A 20,296-nucleotide genomic window follows, 5' to 3' on the forward strand; every position below is an offset into this window, starting at 1 on the left:
CTGAGTAGCTGGGATTACAGGCACACACCACCGTGCCCAGCTAATTTTTTGTATTTTTAGTAGAGACGGGGTTTCACCATGTCGACCAGGATGGTCTCGACTGTTTGTCGATCTTTACGATCATACTACACTATCTCCATTACTGCTGGGTTTTTTTGTTTTTGTTTTTGTTTTTTTATGAGACAGAGTTTCGCTCTTGTTACCCAGGCTGGAGTGCAATGGCACGATCTCGGCTCACTGCAACCTCCGCCTCCTGGGTTCAAACGACTCTCCTGTCTCAGCCTCCCAAGTAGCTGGGATTACAGGCATGTGCCATCATGCCCGGCTAATTTTTTTTGTATTTAGTAGAGATGGGGTTTCAACATGTTGGCCAGGATGGTCTCGATCTCTTGACCTCGTGATCCACCCGCCTCGGCCTCCCAAAGTGCTGGGATTACAGGCGTGAGCCACCGCGCCCGGCTACTGCTGTTTTATAAAACGTCTTGAAGTCAAGTAGTGTAAGTCCTCTAACTTCTTTGTCAAGCTTGTTTTGGATAGTCTAGGTCCTCTGAATTTTCACATATATTTTAGAACCAGTGTGTATATGTCTTAAAAAAGAAAAACCTTGCTGGCATTATGATTGGGATTGTGTTAAATCTATATACCAATTTGAGGAAAAGTAATAATATTCAGCCCTCCGACAGATGAACACAGCAGAGCGCTCCATTTATTTATTGTTTTAAATTTTTTCTCAGAAATGTTTTGCAGTTTTTGGTGTGTGAATCTTGCACAACTTTTATTAAATTTATTCTTAAATATTTCCTGGGCTTTTTTGTTATTATAAATGAGACTGCTTTTTAAATATCACTTTTCAGCCAGGCACGGTGGCTCACGCCTGTAATCCCAGCACTTTGGGAGGCTGAGGCTGGTGGATCACGAGGTCAAGAGATCGAGACCATCCTGGTCAACATAGTGAAACCCCGTCTCTACTAAAAATACAAAAATTAGCTGGGCATGGTGGTGCGCGCCTGTAGTCCCAGCTACAGGGAGGCTGAGGCAGGAGAATTGCTTGAACCCAGGAGATGGAGGTTGTGGTGAGCCGAGATCGTGCCATTGCACTCCAGTCTGGGTAACAACAGTGAAACTCCATCTCAAAAAAAATCACTTTTTAATCATTTCCTGCTAAAAAAATAGGGACTATTTCATAAATATGCATGTCACCCTTGTACAAGGACCAGGTTAATCTTCTGTATTATCCTAATTTTAGTATATATACTGCCAAAGTGACATTATATGTATTTTAATTAAAACATAATATGATACACCTTTGTGAATTTTTAAATAGAAACACTGGCCAGGCACAGTGGCTGACGCTGGTAATCTCAGCACTTTGTGAGGCCGAGGCAGGTGGATCACCTGAGGTCAGAAGTTTGAGACTAACCTAACCAATATGGTGAAACCCTGTCTCTATTAAAAATGCAAAATTAGCCAGGTGTGGTGATACACACCTGTAATCCCAACTACTTGGGAGGCCAAGGCATGAGAATCGTTTGAACCCGGGATGCAGAGGTTACAGTAAGCCGAGATTGTGCCACTGCACTCCAGCCTGAGCAACAGAGTGAGGCTGTCTCAGAAAAAAAAGAAAAAAACACCCTCCAGGTGGTAAGTCCCTTCTCTCCTTGGGCTTCTTGTGCCCCCAGCACACTGTCAAGGACTCCACATGGGCTACTATAGAGCCTCTGCGCAGAGAACATGCTCTCTGCTGGATCATTTCCTAGTGGATGCCACATTCTCCACTGCAAACTCCACATACACGGCTGTGATTCTGTAGAATAGTTCATCAATTCTGAAGCAGGTGGCCAAAATGCCTCCTCTGCCAGGGCCCGGCTTATTGGCTCAGGCCTCATGGTCATCCCCAAGTATTGTTGGGAAGGAGAGGGATAATCCTGTCTCACGGACCTAGGGACAGCCAGAAAGGGTGAGAAGAGATGGACATCTATCAGGCTTTTCATAATCCGTTGCTAACCCCACAGGCTGGTTGTTTCGAGCCTTGAGGAAGAGGTAAGACAATGTGTCCCCCAGAAGCTGGTGAGTCACAGCTTTCAGACGCTCAAGGGGCATGTAGAAACCTCTCTTCAACACCCAAGCAGGTGGCTCATGCCTGTAATCCCAGCACTTTGGGAGGGCGAGGTAGGCAGATCACCTGAGGTCAGGAGTTCAAGACTAGCCTGGTCAACATGGTGAAACCCATCTCTACCAAAAATATCGAAATTAGCTGGGCATGGTAGTGGGCACCTGTAATCTCAGCTACTCAGGAGGCTGAGGCATGAGAATCACTTGAGCCCGGGAGGCAGAGGTTGCAGTGAGCTGAGATTGCGCCACTGCACTCCAGCCTGGGTGACAAGAGTGAAACTCCATCTCAAAAAAAAAGAAAAAGAAAAAGAAACCTCTCCTCAGCCTCATATGCCACTGGCCTGACATGCTTTTCAAGTTAACCAGTTTCATCTTTTAAAAAATTCTAGTAAAATATATACAACATAAAATTCACCATTTCAACAACTTGTAAGTGTACGATCCAGTGTCATTAAGAATTTTTGCAATGTGTGATCCTCACCACCATCCACCCCATATCATAGCTTCAGCTCACGAAACACTTTTCATTTGGCCCCACACTGTTGAAGAATGAATTCAAAATGGATCCTCTAGCCCTTTACTCCCAGACCACTTGGCAGCCCTGGAATTCACAGTGTGATAGAAATCTTGGCTCAAGTTCCCATCAGCTGGTCCAGGTCTCACTGGTTTAGCCCAGCTCAGGGTTGTAAAACTACAGGTCCGCAGTGCTGAAGGGGGGGATGGTGTGGCTTCCCTGGGGGGTGGGGCCTCAGCTGCAGCCCTCCCCTCTGCTGTAGCCACGCCTCTATTAGGAAGCTTGCCATCCTGCTCACTCCCCAGCACTGACACTGAGGTCTCCATTTCTTCTCATTCCTCCACCCAGGACCTCACAGCTCTCCTGAGCCTCTACAAGCCACTCTGAGTATTGTGTTCATGGTGAGGGGAATTGGAGCTCCTTCTTCAAAAGTGAGCCTACCCCCACTGGGCAGAGCCAGAGGCTGATGGCCATCAGGGTGTGGCCTGCTCCCACCCTGGCTGGCACACTCTGGTTCTTCACAGCATAACTAGGATTCAGAGAAGGTGTCTGATTTTACAGAGTTTCAGCCCTGAGTCTGTGTTAGCCCCATCTCCTGACGAGTTTCCATGAGGAGACTGGGCAGCCTCCCTGGGACCTTGGGTTCCCAGATGGGGGAATGGACCCAGTGTTCCAGATCCTTCCCACAGGACCTGAGGGGAGGGGTTTCTGGGCTCTGTGCAGTCCTGATAAGACAGGCCTGGACCACACCTCACTGGCTGCAGCCACAGCTCAGCTCCCCTGGCTAGAAAAAGGAGGGTCAGTCCCACAGAGGCCTGGGATCACATTGGCCCTTAGACACTGTTGGCCAGGGAGTATGGCTGGGGTAGGAGGGGGTGGGGCTTGAGTGGTGCCAAGAGATGACAGGGCACCTCTCTCACTTCTGTATCCCATTCCACCCTCCACAGCCCTGGCCCCTACCCAGCAGTCAGTTGCTCTGGCTTTACAAAGGAAGCTAGGCAAGCTGGAAAAGCCTAGAAACAGAAGGAAAGCCACTCCCATCTCTTTGTGCCCAGAAATACTGCCACAAATGGATGGCTTCCCCCAGAGACCACCAGGTACCACTGGAGTCCTGAAACCCTGGGTAGAATGGACACTGTAGAGGAAAACCAATGTCCCCAGGAGACCCACCCCTTAGCTAGACCCACCAAAGATACATATTCTTTGTGTGACTACCAGCAAAACTTCACAGATCTGAGACCTCAAGACTCCCTGCCCAGCTGCAGCAAGAGTGGTCTAGATCCCTCGGCTGCATTTTCAAAGAAGGAGAGGGACATTTTTGTCATCATCACCCTCAAATAGAAACTAGAGTCTTAGAATAAGGGAGCCATCGACTCATATGCCCAGACCCCGCTTGAATCCAGTTCAATTAGAATTTCTGGGGATGGGGCCAGGGTTGGGTATTTTTTTTAATGTCCCTAGGTACTTCTAATGTGTAACTAGAGTTAAGAGCGACTGGTCTAGTCCAACCTCCTCCTTGTAGGAATAAAAACACACAGGGGGAAAAACAACCCTAGAAAGATTAAAAGAAATAAAATATTTAAAGTGACAGAGCCTAGCACAGAGTATGTGCCTAAAAGACGGGCACTGTTATCATGTCACTATTTCTATTGCTGCTCCAGGCAGGGCTGGCTTCATGGGCATGTGACGTGCATCAAGACACAGGCTCGCACACCTTGCTTCCTGCTCTAATGTTGCCATCTTGAAATTCTTAACTTTTAAACAAGGAGCCTGCGTTTTCACTTTGCACTGGCCCCACATTACACAACTCTATACACAGAGTAGATCATCACTGCGTTAAAGAAAGATGGGGTCATGCTCAGTGCTCAGAGGCTGCAGGGCGTGGGGCAGGTAGGGTGGGGGGCGCAGCTTCCCCTGCCCATGTCCACTAGCCTGGCTCTCTAACGCCGCCATGCTGGGCCTTCCATTGCCCAGGGAGCCCCTGTCTCCTGTCTAGTCTACCAGGGAGGAGGCTGTCCCTGCATCTCCTGGGGGAGGCAGTGTGGACTAGTGGAAAGAGCCTGGGATGAGGCAGGCTCAGGTCAGACCTTCAGCACTCCCTCTTACCAGCTGTGAGCGGTCCTCTAAGCCTCGGTTCCTCATGTGAACAAGGGAGGAAGTAATGCCTGCCTTACAGAACCACTATGAGGCGAACCCAGCATCGTGACTGTCCCACCAGATGCTGGAAATATGTGAATTCTCTTCCCTTTACAGGGAAGAGGGAGAAGCATCTTTCTCCAAAAGAACTGGGCCCCTCTGTTCCAGGTGCAGCCTGTCAGCCACCCAGGGTCCTTTATCTCCCTGGGAGGCTAAGTTACAATCAGTTCCCAGGCTTCTGTGTTTCTGATGAAAACTAAGGAGAGGCAGTTCTTGGGAAAAGTTTAATTCCAGAGTGGGATGTGGGCTTCAGAGCCCTTTGTAAAGGGTTGTTGCTGCTGCCCTCTAGTGGTAACCTGTCTGTATCCGCACAAATTCCTAACTTCCTTTGGGTAAATAATAAATACTTAATAACATACTACAATTCAACTTAAAAAAAATTTATTGAGTCCCTACTCTGTTAAGAACTAGGGATACAAAGACAAACAAAACACAGTTCTTTCATTCTAAGAATTCAGTTTAGAAAATGAGGCAAACTCTTAAAGAGATTGCTTGAATTGCTCAATGTGATAAGGTTTTTTCTTTTTTTGCCCAAAGGAGAGAAGTTTTAATAAAAACAACGATTCCCACAACTTCTGGTTCCACACAAAATGGAGTCGACACATTTATTCCTATTCTTCCCACTATGTAAAGCTAAAAACTCTTGAATATCATACATACTAAACGTAAGAAGACTCTGAAAGGCCGAGGGGAAAGGAATCTGGCTGGGGAAAAGACAGAGCAGTGAGTTCTCTGAGTTTTCTTTTTTCTTTTCTTTCTCTGAGGTAGGGTCTCATTTGTCGCCCGGGCTGGAGTGCGGTGGCGTAATCATCGCTCACTCCAGACTCGAGCAATTCTCCCACCTCAGCCTCCCCAGGAGCTGGGACTACAGGCATGTGCCACCACAACCGGCTAATTTATTTTCTTATTTATTTATTTATGTACTCATTTATTTATTTGAGATGGAGTTTTGCTCTTGTTGCCCAGGCTAGAGTGCAATGGCATGCGATCTCAGCTCATTGCAACCTCTGCCTCCTGGGTTCAAGTGATTCTCCTGATTCAGCCTCCCGAGTAGCTGAGATTGCAGATGACCATCACCATGCCCAGCTAGTGTTTTGTATTTTTTTTTTTTTTAGTAGATACAGGGTTTCACCATGTTAGCCAGGCTAGTCTTGCACTCCTGACCTCAGGTGATCCACCAGCATCAGCCTCCCAAACTGCTGGGATTATAGGCGTGAACCACTGCACCTGGCCTGATTTTTTAATAAAAGTACAAAGCAATTCATGGAAGGAAGGATGAATAATCTTTTCAACCAATGGTGCTGGACCATAGATATCCACAACCAAAAAAAAAAAAAAAAGAGAGAGAGAAAAGAGAGAAACTTGCTCTATAATTAAAATTCAAAAGTTAAAAAGAAAAGCAACGAACCCATGTTATCAGCCAACCCATACCAATCTCACACAGTAGGAACCGGGAGTGGACAAGTGCAATAAACACTCATTTATTGGGTGGAAGAAGAGGAGGAGCAGCACCCTCACTGGGCTGGGTCATAAAATACAAAGATCCTGGCAGGGAGATATTCTGAGCTCCCTTGCTCTGAGGGTACTTTGTACCCCTGAAGAGGCCAGTTTCTGCTTCCTGACCATAGCCATCCAGGCCAGATCTTTGGTTTTCCCTTATCTTGTCTGACTTCATTTGTAAGGCCGTGAGGGATTATGGCTTTCTTGGGGTCTTACCATCTATTACATCCTACGTGGGATCCTGGTGGTCAAGGGTCATTATTTTCATGTGAACCAAGACTGTTTTTCTCAGTTCAAACTCTGTGGCCTTGTGAGTTTTCTAGTGTACACACACGCACACACAGGCCATTTAAAAATCTACGTGATTGCATTCAGCTCCAAGTGGAATTAAACCTCTCCTCAACTCATTCTGGCTATTCTTTCTTCCTCTCATCTTAATTAAAATATCTTGAGTCTATCAGGTGGCTGGGACAAAAACACACGCCACCCTACCACACGTTTTTTTTCCCTGGAGCAGTTTAAGAACAGTGTAAGCATGGAATTTCTACCCCTAAAAAGCATATTTGTGGCCGGGCGCGGTGGCTCAAGCCTGTAATCCTAGCACTTTGGGAGGCCGAGGCGGGTGGATCACGAGGTCAACAGATCGAGACCATCTTGGTCAACATGGTGAAACCCCGTCTCTACTAAAAATACAAAAAATTAGCTGGGCATGGTGGCGCGTGCCTGTAATCCCAGCTACTCAGGAGGCTGAGGCAGGAGAATTGCCTGAACCCAGGGGGCGGAAGTTGCGGTGAGCCGAGATTGCGCCATTGCACTCCAGCCTGGGTAACAAGAGCGAAACTCCGTCTCAAAAAAAAAAAAAAAAAGCATATTTGTAAAGAAGCAAAAATCGAATCTGGGTTATAGCTCTCAGACCTTTGGTTTATATCAATGACTGATCAAAATTGTTTTCAGTTGGCTAAATTCTCCCATTAGAAAAATGAGATAGGAATGCAGAAAAGGGTGTAGTAATTCCACCTGGGGAATTCGGGAAGAGCGAAACAAGCTCCAGCTGTGCCCCTCAGCACAGCCAGGGCTGCCTGGCAAACCCGCCCTCCACTCTCTGCAGAAGCTGCTTTCACCGTCTCCTCTTTCCCCTGACTCCCACTCCTCCAACTCCCCTTCACTCAGTCTTGCCTCCTTCCTTGAGAAAGTTAAAACTCTCAGATGGGACACCCTCAAGTTCAAGTCAACCTTCTCATGTAGATGTTTAACCCCTTCCAGCCCTGCACAGCCCATAAGCTGACCCCATCTCCCACCCTTCCTCAGCCTCCCTAGGGTGTCTTCTGGAATTTGCAGTGCACCCTGCACAAACCCCCTGTGTCCTCAGCCATCACTCTGAAAATTCCCTTCACCTTCTGGCCCTGTAGGAAAACTGGCTGATACCTGCAGGCAACACTTCCCCTCTGGCCCCTCCAATGAAGGCTGTTTTCCCTCACTTGCTCCTCCTCATTCCAGTTGGCCTGAGATAGGGGTAGCTGTCCTCCCTTCCGGCCCTCCAGAAATGCCCAGCCCTTTTGAAACAATTTGACATTAGGCCACACTCTGCCTGTCTGTCACAGTCCTCTTCAGCTCTCTTCCTCATTCACGGAGTATTCTGGCCACCATGAACTGTGTCTTTCTGCCACTTCCCTGTCATCATTCTTTGTACCTTCCCAGCACCCTGGGATCTGGGCAGATGATCCATCTAACACCTCAACTCCCAGCATGACGATCTCCCCCAGTGTCCCAGCCTCCCTTGCAGCTAGGAGTAGCCATGTGACCCATTTCAGTCAAATGGAATGGAAGTCAAAATCTGAAGGTCAAAATCTGGGTCTTTCAAAGCTGCCCCAATCACTTTTCCTCCCTGCTCCTTCCTGTCCCTATCTCACCCACCATTGCTAAACTCCTACTTACCTCTAACATCTCTGTTTAAATCTCACTGCCTTAGGTTGTTTCTTAGCCCTTAACACCTCAAGGCACAATATACACTTAAGTTAGATTTGTGATGCAATATGTGAATATGTTAAAGTTTAAACAAAAATCTTAACCCGCTCACCCATTGTAGTCCCTTATCATATGCTTCACTTTCCCTTTAAAATTCTTTTTGGGCTGGGGCGGTGGCTCACCCTTTCACCGCTGTAATTCCAGCACGTTGGGAGGCCCGAGGTGGGTGGATCACCTGAGGTCAGGAGTTGAGACCAGCCCAGCCAACATGGCGAAATGCCATCTCTACCAAAAGTACAAAAAATTAGCCAGGCGTGATAGTGGGCACCGTAATCCTAGCTACTCGGGAGCCTGAGGCAGGAGAATTGTTTCAACCTGGGAGGTGGAGGCTGCAGTGAGCCGGGATCATGCCATTGCACCCCAGCCTGGGCAACAAGAGCAAAATTCCATCTCAAAAAAAAAAATTCTTTTAGAAGATTATTGTATTATGTCCATCTGTATCATTATCTATCTAACGTCTGATCCCCTCCCTATTAGACTGTAAATTCCATCAGGGCAGGAATGGTGCCTGATATGTAGTCAGGATGAGTGAAACAAATGACTGGCAAAAGGATGAAAGGTGTTATGAGCTAAACTGTGTCCTCCCAAAAAGATATGCTGAGGTCCTATCCCCCAGAATCCCCCAGAATGTGATCTGATTTGAAAATAGGGTCTTACAGAAGTAAAGAGGTTAAATGAAGTCATTAGGGTGGGCCCTAATCCAAGATGACTGGTGTCCTTATAAAGGGAAGTTTGGACACAGAGGCAGACATGTGCAGAGGGAAGATGGCGGAAAGAGACACAGGAAGAACAGCAAGGATTCCCAGCAAACAGTAGAAGCTAGAAGAGTCAAGGAAAGATTCTCTCTTTAGCCATGGGGGCTGGAGGGAGCCAGTGCATGCCAACACTTTGATTTTGGACATCCAGCCTGCAGAACTGTGAGGAAAGTTTGGGATTTGATCCTTTGCTATGGCAGGCAGCCCTGGAAAACGCATACAAAAGAGAAAATGGGGCTGGGCGCAGTGGCTCACTTCTGTAATCCCAGCACTTTGGGAGGCCGAGGCGGGCAGATCACTAGAGGTCAGGAGTTCGAAACCAGCCTGGCCAACATGGTGAAACCCCGTCTCTACTAAAAATGCAAAACAATTACAGGTGCGTGCCTGTAATCCCAGCTACTTGGGAGGCTGAGGCAGGAGAACTGCTTGAACCTGGGAGATGGAGGTTGTAGTGAGCTGAGATCACACCACTGCAGTCCACCTGGGTGACAGGGAAAGACTCGTCTCAAAAAAAAAAAAAGAGAGAGAGAGACAGAAAATGGTTGTGCATGAGGCAGTAATTGTTGAGGACTTTGGAGAAGCCAAGGCATATAAAGGAAGTTGTTCTGTTTCCAGGTGGAAAGCAGAATTCAATGGTGTGGAGGATTAGATCAATCTCCCTAAACACACATTTCAGGTAACCCATCTTCATTCTTGGTCCCCTTCTTCTTTCCAAATACCATATTCCATTGACCCTAGAAGCACAGCTCGCATCTCTGAAATCAGCCTGTTCACTGCTGGCCAGTGAGAGGAAGTGTAAAAAAGTTTAAAAAAAAAAATCACAGGGAGAGACAATCAGAACTTCTGGTACACAATATTTATTAACGGTTTAAAAATATGCATATAAATGTATTTTTATTTATATATGACTTCTATCTCTATATATAATTCTATGTATTCTATCTATATATATAATTTCTAGCTATAATGCAAATCTACATGTAATTTCTAACTATACATAAATGTAGATAGAAAATGTGGGGCATTCGCTGCAGGTGCTGTTCGTCGTCCACTTTTTAAACTTAACATTACATAATAAAACACTATTTCAAGAAGCTGCGGGCTGGGCGCGGTGGCTCTAGCCTGTAATCCCAGCACTTTGGGAGGCCGAAGCGGGTGGATCACGAGGTCAACAGATCGAGACCATCCTGGTTAACATGGTGAAACCCCGTCTCTACTAAAAATACAAAAAAAAAAAAAATAGCTGGGCTTGGTGGAGCGTGCCTGTAATCCCAGCTACTCAGGAGGCTGAGGCAGGAGAATTGCCTGAACCCAGGAGGCGGAGGTTGCGGTGAGCCGAGATCGCGCCATTGCACTCCAGCCTGGGTAACAAGAGCGAAACTCCATCTCAAAAAAAAAAACAAAAGAAGCTGCACGATGCGCACACACACACACACACACACACACACACACGGCGCCCTGATGGAGACGCTGCTGGACTACCAGTGGTACCATACCTTATTTAACCATTCCCAGAACGTTTCCAGTTTTTCTCAAGTTAAATAAACTCTAAGATGTACAGATGTCTTTTATCTAGCTCTCTAATTGTAGTCCTTTATCATATGCTTCATTTTCTCTTTAAAATTCTTTTCGGGCCGGGGCGGTGGCTCACCCCTGCAATCCCAGCAACATTGGGATAAATTCCTAGAAGTTACTGGGACAAAAAGAGTGAACCTTTTATTTTTAATAAATTTTTTTAACTACAGAAAATTAAAGCCGTAGCCGTCGGATTCTACTTCGTAGACGGTCCACAGGGATTTCAACCAGCTCAATTAAACCATCCTCAGTTCCCTCCCGGCAATAAGTTTTCCCCGGTCTTGGGAAACGTGGCCCTACAGGCCACAATACTGAGCACGAACGCGAGCCTCATTCCAATGGGGAAACTTCTTGCCACGCCCCCGAGGCACCACCTCTTTAAAATTTAAAACGAAGGCCCAGGCCAATGAATATCAAGCTTCGCTCGGAGCATAGAGACCCGCCCACCGTCACTGACTTCACCAATCAGACTCAAGTGTTCACCACCGCCCCTCCAATCACCACCAAAAATGGAAGTTGGTCTCCTAACTTACGTAAGGCAAACAACCAATAGGAGCTAACTTTGGAAAGTAGCTTCCGCCAATAGCAGCAGCTCCTGGAGAGCGCGGGAGCCATTTGACCAGCGTCCCGAAGGAAAGCGGTGAATGGCGCCGGTTCTCTGAAGCAAGCGACTGAGGGACCGGGGCCCCGGGGCGGCGGCACGGCGGACATGGCGTCCTGTCACAAAGTCATGCTGCTGCTGGACACCGCGGGAGGCGCCGCTCGTCACAGCCGGGTCCGGCGGGCCGCCCTGCGCCTCCTCACCTACCTGAGCTGCAGGTTCGGCCTGGCCAGGGTCCACTGGGCCTTCAAATTCTTTGACTCGCAGGGCGCGCGGAGCCGACCGTCCCGCGTGTCCGACTTCCGCGAGCTGGGCGCTCGCTCGTGGGAGGACTTCGAGGAGGAGCTGGAGGCCCGACTCGAGGATCGCGCCCACCTGCCTGGCCCGGCGCCCAGGGCCACCCACACGCACGGCGCCCTGATGGAGACGCTGCTGGACTACCAGTGGGACCGGCCCGAGATCACGTCGCCCGCCAAGCCGATCCTGCGGAGCAGCGGGAGGAGGCTGCTGGACGCGGAGAGCGAGGCCAGGGAGGCCGAGGCCACGCTCGGGGGCTTGGCGAACGCCGTCTTCCTCCTGGCCCCCTGTCCGCACTCGCAGAGGGAGCTGCTGCAGTTCGTGTCGGGGTCCGAGGCCCAGGCCCAGAGCCCGCCGCCCGCCCCTAAGCAGGTGATGGAGAAGCTGCTGCCTAGGAGAGTCCAGGAAGTCATGCTTGCCCGAAAAATCACCTTCTACTGGGTGGATACCACGGAGTGCGCTAAGGTAAGGGCATAGTCGTCTCAGGCAGCGTGCATGGCGCCTTCCGTGCTAACCAGAACTCGGCAGCGTCCTCAGAACTGCCACAGACCCGGGATGAGACTAACACGGCCCTGCATCCCTTCGGAAGGCAAGTCTTGTGGTCACAGATAAATAGGGACAGTTTTCACCACAAAATGGGTAGTTCCTCACTACCTACTGCTTATGGGCCCCTCCTGCCTTCCCAGACCTGATTTTCCTACACAGACATATACTCTAGCATATTAAAGGCCAGTCTAGAAAATCAGCAGGTCTGGACTGCTTGTTTTGTGTTATGTGTATGAATATATATATATGTTCATACACATAACACACACACTATATATAGTGTGTGTGAAGGCACTTGGAAAATCTGAACACACCATATCATTATTTAAAATATATATATATATGTATTTTGAGACAATATCCATGTCGCCCAGGCTGGAATGTAGCGGCACGATCTCCACTCACTGCAACCTCCGCCTCCCGGGTTCAAATGATTCTCGTGCCTCAGCCTCCCAAATAGCTGGGACTACAGGCCCGGGCCACCACACTTGGCAAATTTTTTGGTAGTTTTCGTAGAGACAGGGTTTCGTGCTGCCCAGGCTGTCTCGAACTCCTGGCCTCAGGCAGGACTGGGCCAGACTGGGCCTCCCCAAGTGCTGGGATTACAGGCGGGAGCCACGGTGCTCGGCCACTCGGATGTGTATTAAACATTGTAGGTGTTCAGTCAGTATTTGCTGACTAAATGAATAAATCTGGGTTTTTGCTGAGGCAGCAAGTCCTCCTGCTCCTGTAGAGTGCTAGGATAAGTGTTTTTGCCTTCACCCTTCTCATTGCACTTCATTGTTGCACACATGTTCATTGAGAAGCCAGGAACACTGAGTGCTCACCACACTGAGCTGCTGGGGACACGGTAGCCAAAGCAGAGTTTACCTTCTATGGGAAAGTGATATTAAACAGATAGAATTAACGGATCAGACAGATAAGCAAGTGACAATTTCAAATCATGCTCTGGAGAAAATAAAGCATGGGAATAGAAGGAGGTGGTTATTGTATATAGGGTGGGAGTCAGGGAAGGCTTTTTTTTTTTTTTTTGAAACGGAGTCTCACTCTGTCACCCAGGCTGGAGTGCAGTTGTGCGGTCTCAGCTCACTACAACCTCCACCTCCCAGGTTCAAGCAATTCTCTTGCTGCAGCCTCCCAGGTAGCTTGGATTACAATCAGGTGCCACCACGTCCGGCTAATTTTTTGTATTTTTAGTAGAGACAGTTTCACCATATTGGCCAGGCTGGTGTCGAACTCCTGAGTTTAGGCAATTCATCCGCCTCAGCCTCCCAAAGTGCTAGGATTACAAAGCGTGAGCCATAGCGTCGGGCAGAGAAGTCCTTTTTGAGCAGATAATTGAATGGTGAAGGAAGAGGAACTCGAAGGTAGGTAAAGAACATTCCAGGTGAAAAGACGAGCAGGTGTAAGCATTTCAACTGGAAATGAACTCAGTTTGTTTCAGAAACGAAAAGGCAAGGAGTGCTGAGACCTAGTCAGCAAGGAGAGGCCGACCTGTAGGGCCAAGGTCGTTAAGTGTGAATTTTGTTCTAATGAATTAATGGGCAGTCTTTGAAAGGTGATTTTACCAGGTGAAAGATTCAGTTCCACTTAATGGAGATACATGTCACTAACCCAGGAGTGAGTTAAATTGCAAGATTACAGATGGAAAATGAGCAAGTATTTAAATAATGATATGGTGTGTTCAGATTTTCAAAGTGCCTTCACATACAAAGCCCAAAGGCGTGGCAAATGCAAAGTAAGGCAGCAGTGGTTTGTCGAATAAAAGGAAAGGACAAAAAGTGTTTAAGGGGATGGTAAACATTTGACAGGGAAAATGGAATCCTAGAAATACTAAAATTTAAGGCAGCTGGTCAGGCCTTAAACACCGTATACAACACATTGCTCATTTGGAAACAATTGATATCAAAGATTTTCATCTGGAATTGTATTATGTCAATACTAGCTGGAAATAAATAAGTTAGCAGGTAGGGCTTGATGGTTTTTGGAGATTCTTTGTCTCTTTCTCTTTTTTTTTTTTTTTTTTTTCTGGAATAGCATTGAAATAAGTGGGTTGACTGTATCTTTTTTTTTTTGGGGGACGAGTTTCGCTCTTGTTACCCCAGGCTGGAGTGCAATGTGTGATCTCGGCTCACCGCAACCTCCGCCTCCTAGGTTCAAGCAGTTCTCCCGTCTCAGCCTCCTGAGTGGCTGGGATTACAAGCACGTGCCACCATGCCCAGCTAATTTTTTGTATTTTTAGTAGAGACGGGGTTTCACTATGTTGACCAGGATGGTCTTGATCTCTTGACCTCGTGATCCACCCGCCTCGGCCTCCCAAAGTGCTGAGATTACAGGCTTGAGCCACTGCGCCCGGCCCATGTTCTGAATTTTAAAAGCAGTCTAGGCCAGGCCCAGTGGCTCGTACCTGTAATCCCAGGTTTGGAAGGCTGAGACAGAAGGATCTCTTGCACCCAGGAGTTTGAGACCAACCTCGGCAACATGGTAAGACCTCATCTCTACATAAAATATGAAAGTTAGCCAGGTATGGTGGCACACACCTGTACTCCCAGCTACTCAGGAGCCTGGGGCGAGAGGATTGCTTGAGTCCAAAAAGTCAGTGCTGCAGTGAGCCATGTTCATGCCACTGCACTCCAGCCTGGTCAACAGAGCAAGACCCTGTCTCAAAAACTAAAAATAAATAAAAGCAGTCTATTCAGTATAGTCCTGGGTTCTTGAACAGCTCTATCATTGCCTTGCTGTGACTGTGGACAATTCTCTGCTTGTCTTTGAACTTGACAATAATAGAAAGTTTGGGAATGACCCCCCAGTTGACTTTCAAGACCCTTTTAGTTCTAATTCCTCACAGTCACATAGCGATTTATAGTTTATAATTGTTAACTGGCATGATGAACATATTGAAGGGTTGTGTTCCTCCTTTGTATTCCCATAGTAGCTGAATATTGTTACATTGTGATACCGGGTTAAATATTTTATATTTTATTCAACGCCTCCTTCCACCCACAACTTCAAGATCCTAGACATGGCACATAGAGGTTATTCAATAAAAGTTTGTTTAAAGAAGGTTGACTGAAGAGCCAGATGTGTGTGAGGGAGGGAAGCAGCGCTTTTACAAAGAGAGCAGGATTTGAGCCAGATGCAGAAGTGTAATAACCATTCAGTTGGTGAAAAGGGAAGAGGAGGCACAGGAAATACAAATCAGCAAAAACAAGGAAGCCTTAAAATGTGGCGTGTTCAGGAAATAGCAATGGTTTAATATGCCTAGAAGGAGTGGGGACGGATGAGGGTGGAAGACAATATGTCCGAAAGGTGGTTTTGCGTTGGTTTGTGCAGGGCTTTGTGATTATGCTCAAGAGTTACTTTATTACTTTCAGAATTTCAGAGAAGTGATTTGGAAGAATGCTTAGAGCACCATGCAGGAAGGATTAGAGGCAGAGGACAGACTTTATAGGCTATGGTAAGAGTTTGGGCAAAAGGTGCGACAAGGCCGCCAGTTTGTCTGGTCTCTGCACAGGCCTGTGGGTGGGCACGTCAAAGCGATGGCCACCATCTGGGGAGAGGTGCTCCTGCCTCATTCCCATGACACCTGGCCTTTGTGCTGTGCTATATAGGACAGAATTATTTTTATTAATAGGCCGGGCACAGTGGCTCACGCCTGTAGTCCTAGAACTTTGGGAGTCCAAGGTGGGCAGATTACTTGAGGTCAGGAATTTGAGACCAGCCTGGCCAGCATGGTGGCACATGCCTGTAATCCCAGTGACTTAGGAGGCTGAGGCAGGAGAATTGTTTGAACCCAAGAGGCGGAGGGTTCCTTGAGCGAAAACATAAATGAGGTGGTATTTTTACTAAATGAATGCTTTCTCAAAGGCATATTACGTAGTAATTATGTTCTGGGGCTGCACAGTAACTGGATACTGGCCTATATTTCTATTTAGCTTAGCAAATATATGGGTTGTGTAATTCGATCCTTTAATTGGTATCAACTTTACTTTCTCCTGGTTTCCTTTATCTTTATTTATGAATGTCTAATTTACAGTAACCTGAGGTTGTCATTTTATTTTAGTTGTGGGAATCCCCAGACCACCTTGGATACTGGACTGTTTGTGAGCTGCTCCACCACGGAGGTGGTACTGTCTTGCCATCTGAATCTTTCAGCTGGGACTTTGCTAAAGCTGGGGAAATGCTGCTCGGGGGTGAACAAAAGCTGTCAAGTGAACCTCATCTCTCTCCGTGGATTTCAACACTGCCAACTGATGCCACTTTAAACCGTTTGCTCTATAATTCTCCTGAGTATGAGGCCTCGTTTCCACGAATGGAAGGAATGTTATTTCTCCCGGTTGAAGGTAAGCAAATAACATTTTAAGGGTTTTTTTGTTTTTGTTTTTTGTAAATCTCAGTGACATTCATTTCTTCAAAGACGCTCTTAACTTCTCTGGCATTTCTCACAGCCCAGGTATTCAGTGATGCTTGTAATGAAAGAATGAAAACCTATCAAGGCAAAATCAGAGATACCATAGGAAAGATTTGAACTCTAATTCAGTACAACTGCCAGCCTGTATACAAGTGAATTCACTTGGATTTACAAGTGAATGATTGATTTTAAAGTTTCCCAGCTGTTCCCAAAGAAGGGTAATATTGTTCAGGTGCCCAAGTACATAAGATTTCATTGCCTCATAGAGGAGATTGATAAATTGAAGACCATAGAGAAACAATGGTCAACGAAAAAGAAATAAATTGGTCTACAGAAACCCAAAATCATTCTTGTACCAGAAAAAGCCAACATGTTGGACTCTTCATTAAATTTGTTTCACCATATGATTTGCTATATGGTAAATTTCATTTCTGGATACATTGTATATTCACACAAATGCATAGAGACATATACATAAGACTATGTTGAACTTTATGTGCAGTTTAAGGAATTTTCAAGAGTAGTTTTGTTTAATTTCATTACACAGCTTTAGAATTTAACTTCCTCATAAGATATGATGCACTGTAGTTTATGGATTTAAGAATTGGTGTCTTCTTTCTTATAAGTAGTAAGCATTGCTTGAATACTTATTTTTTCTGAGACAAGGTCCCTCTCTGTCACCCAGGCTGGAGTGCAGTGGAGCGATCACAGCTCAGATCACGGCTCACTAGAGCCTCAACCTCCTGGGCTCAAGGGATCCTTCCACCTCAGCCTCCTGGGTACCTGGGACTACAGGCATGAGCCACCACACCTGGTTTGTTTTTTTTAATTTTTGTAGAGACAGGATTTTGCCATGTTGCCCAGGCTGGTCTTTAACTCCTGACCTCAAGTGATCTTCTGGCCTTGACCTCCCAAAATGCTGGGATTACAGGTGTGACCCATGGCGTCTGGCCTTCAATACTTATTCCTAAGTCATAATTTCTATGAAGTTCTGCCATCACATATTGGCTTTGTAATTCCATTTGTTTATAGCTTTTCCTGTAGTGCTAAATGAACTTGCTGTGATGGCTTGGCAGTAGAATAAGGGTTGAAGTGTTCAACTAAGTGGCAATATCTCAACTGACAACTTGATTTTTTTTAATTATTAAATCTTTTTAGTATGTGTATTCCTTATATTGGAATTCTAATATTTTTTATTTTAATTTGGCATTTTGGTGTAATTTTTATTTCTAGCAGGCAAAGAGATTCAAGAAACATGGACAGTCACCCTAGAGCCCTTGGCCATGCATCAGAGACATTTTCAGAAACCAGTAAGAATTTTTCTAAAAGGCTCAGTGGCCCAGTGGTCTCTCCTGACAAGTAGCACTTTGGGCACTGACAGCTGGATGCTACAAAGTGCAGAGGAGAGCACATCAACTCAGAGGCTGTTATTTCAGCAGCTGATAGGCAGGCTGACTGCTGAAGAGCTACACCTGGTAGGTATCCTCCACACGGTAAAGTGAAATAAGTGTGTTTATAAATGCCCTACACGATATAGTCTTAGTAAAACTGATGGTGCTTTTGCAAATAATATTGTCGACCTTATAGTATATTATTAAATTATATTCACATTGGGAAGAAAAAGTTGGCCAGGATAGTGATGAGTGATTTCTCATTAAGTGTTCTGTTACATATATTTACTACTTATAAGTAAAAGTAGTAAATATATATAAAAGTATTTAAGAAAAAGCTGCTACACAGTAAAATTAGATATAATAGTATAGTAGTTATAATATAATTATCTGTGGAACTCAGTAGTTGGACAGTAGTTACACAGACTGAGAAATGTCTTCTGAAAAGGCACATATACATACCCAGATTTGATTTAATGGTGATGATTATTTTTAAACTACCAGCAAATTCCTTACCCTATTTGTCTTTTGCCTTCATACTCTCAGGAGGGGTCTGTATTCTGGTTCCCACTATAAAGTAGTATGGAGAAAAATAGGATAGTCAGTGGACAGATGCTGTTCTAAGAGTCGTGTGCTCTGAAGAAAAGAGCACTGGGCTGGGGAGTCAGTGATCTGGGTCAGGTCCCAGCTCTGCTGCCGGCTGTATGTTCTGGATAAATCCCTCAAGTGGAATATCTGCCTCATGCTCAAGTGAATGGTTTTCAAAGTCACATATGCTTGGCTTCTTCTCTTACTAAGCAGGAGGCCTTAAACAGGTTACTTTTGCCTCAGCCTCAATCCCTCCTTTATAAAATGGGGATAATACTTATTTTTACCTCAAGGCGAGTATGAGGATTCAGTGAGCACATAGTAAATACCTAGCAAATATTCCTGGTAATATCAGGTTTTACTTGTTAAAGGAAAGATTAGATCATTAATAAAGAGTCCTAATCTTTATTAGGACTGCTCTACCTCTAATAATTATCAAGTCTGTCTTTTTCATAGTTTTCAGGTTAATAATCCTTAGGAAAATGATTATTCTGTCTTTTACTACACTACATTCTTCTTTAGGCATATTGACAGTAATATTCTCAACTAATTAGAACTTCTCACGTAGGTTGCTGATGTGGACCCTGGTGAAGGCTGGCCCCCTGTCACTGGAGTTATTTCCCTGCTCTCTGCCAATGCTATGATCCTCACTATGTTCCGCACTAAGGAGGCTGAATTTCAAAGGCATGTTCTCCAGATGGCCGTGGCCAGCAGCCCCCAGGACACAGCTTCCCTTTTCTCAGATGTTGTGAATGGTGTGTTGAATCAGACTCATGATTCACTTGCAGATACTGCTTCTGCTGGTAAGCTCCTGAACGAGTAACTAGCATAGTCTAGGGTGGTTTGTAGTCTTTTCCAGTGTCGGGACTTTTTCACCGTGCAATTAGTAGAACCCCCAATATGTTATAACACAGATAAAAGAAAGCTATAATACTTTAGGCAGTTTAAATTGTTACTTTTATGGAATTCCTGAAGTACTTCTGAGGAGGCTGCAGTTTCCATGAAGCCAATCTGAAATCAAAGTCATGGTTTTGAATATATTTAATAAATGCTGCATGTAAAACTGTAATGATTCTATCTACCCTGCATTGCATTGTTACCACTAGCATTATAGTAACTAAATGCACTGTTACTACTAAATCTACCTAGCATAAATAAGATTTGTGTCATATTAGAATTAAAAACTTATTTATGTTAGATAGATTTAAATATATGTATATAATCAACTTGTTATTTCTTTAATTCAACAGATGTGAGTACCTACTGTATATGTCAGGCACTGTTCGGGATACTGGGACTATATCAGAGAATAAAACAGACAAAGATCTCTTCCCATGGAGCTGACCATCTAGCCAGGGGAGACAAAGCAATAAGTCAGGAAAATTACAGTTTATTCTAAAGAGATAGCAGCTATAGTAATAAAGGAGGAACAAAGGAATGATGTCAGGGTAGGGAGGGTTGCAGTTTTACGGAGAGTGGTCAGAGAAAGCCTTGCTGAAAAAATGATACCTGAGCAAAGGCATGAAGGAAGTGATGGCAGGGAGTTCCTGGTAGAGGCAACAGCAAGTGCCAAGGCTCAGAGGGTATTAGAGGAGTGGTAAGGAAGCCTGTGAAAGGAGCAAGGAGAGAGGATGATGAGGTGAGGTCAGACAGCCAGCAGCAGACCAAACTGGCCAGGGCTTTCCAGGCCATTGAAAAGACTGGCTTTTTCTCTGAGTGAGAGGAAGCCTTTGGGGGAGTTTCAGCAGTGACACAATCTGACATAGGTTTTAACAGTGTTACTCT

At 45.8% G+C, this 20,296-nt stretch overlaps 1 protein-coding gene and 1 pseudogene across 4 annotated transcripts in view; one reads left to right on the forward strand and one right to left on the reverse strand.

Moving 5' to 3' along the window:
* Nucleotides 1-1,165: 1,165 nt before the first annotated feature.
* Nucleotides 1,166-1,266, reverse strand: LOC118154942 (U6 spliceosomal RNA; annotated as a pseudogene).
* A 10,017-nt stretch (nt 1,267-11,283) lies between these two features.
* The window catches only part of TICRR (TOPBP1 interacting checkpoint and replication regulator), a 50,273-nt gene continuing 41,260 nt past the window's right edge, over nt 11,284-20,296 (forward strand). For 3 of the 4 annotated variants that reach the window (XM_035303787.3, XM_078326743.1, XM_035303788.3), the window contains exons 1-4: nt 11,284-12,040; nt 16,185-16,464; nt 17,766-18,007; nt 19,080-19,314. In XM_035303787.3, the coding sequence (XP_035159678.3) occupies nt 11,387-12,040; nt 16,185-16,464; nt 17,766-18,007; nt 19,080-19,314 (1,411 nt within the window). In that variant the 5' untranslated portion in view covers nt 11,284-11,386. The remainder of the gene's footprint in view (nt 12,041-16,184; nt 16,465-17,765; nt 18,008-19,079; nt 19,315-20,296) is intronic. The other variant, XM_078326742.1, reaches the window with a different exon arrangement.

The sequence above is a fragment of the Callithrix jacchus genome, chromosome 6 (genome assembly GCF_049354715.1).
Source record: "Callithrix jacchus isolate 240 chromosome 6, calJac240_pri, whole genome shotgun sequence".
NCBI lineage: Eukaryota > Metazoa > Chordata > Mammalia > Primates > Cebidae > Callithrix > Callithrix jacchus.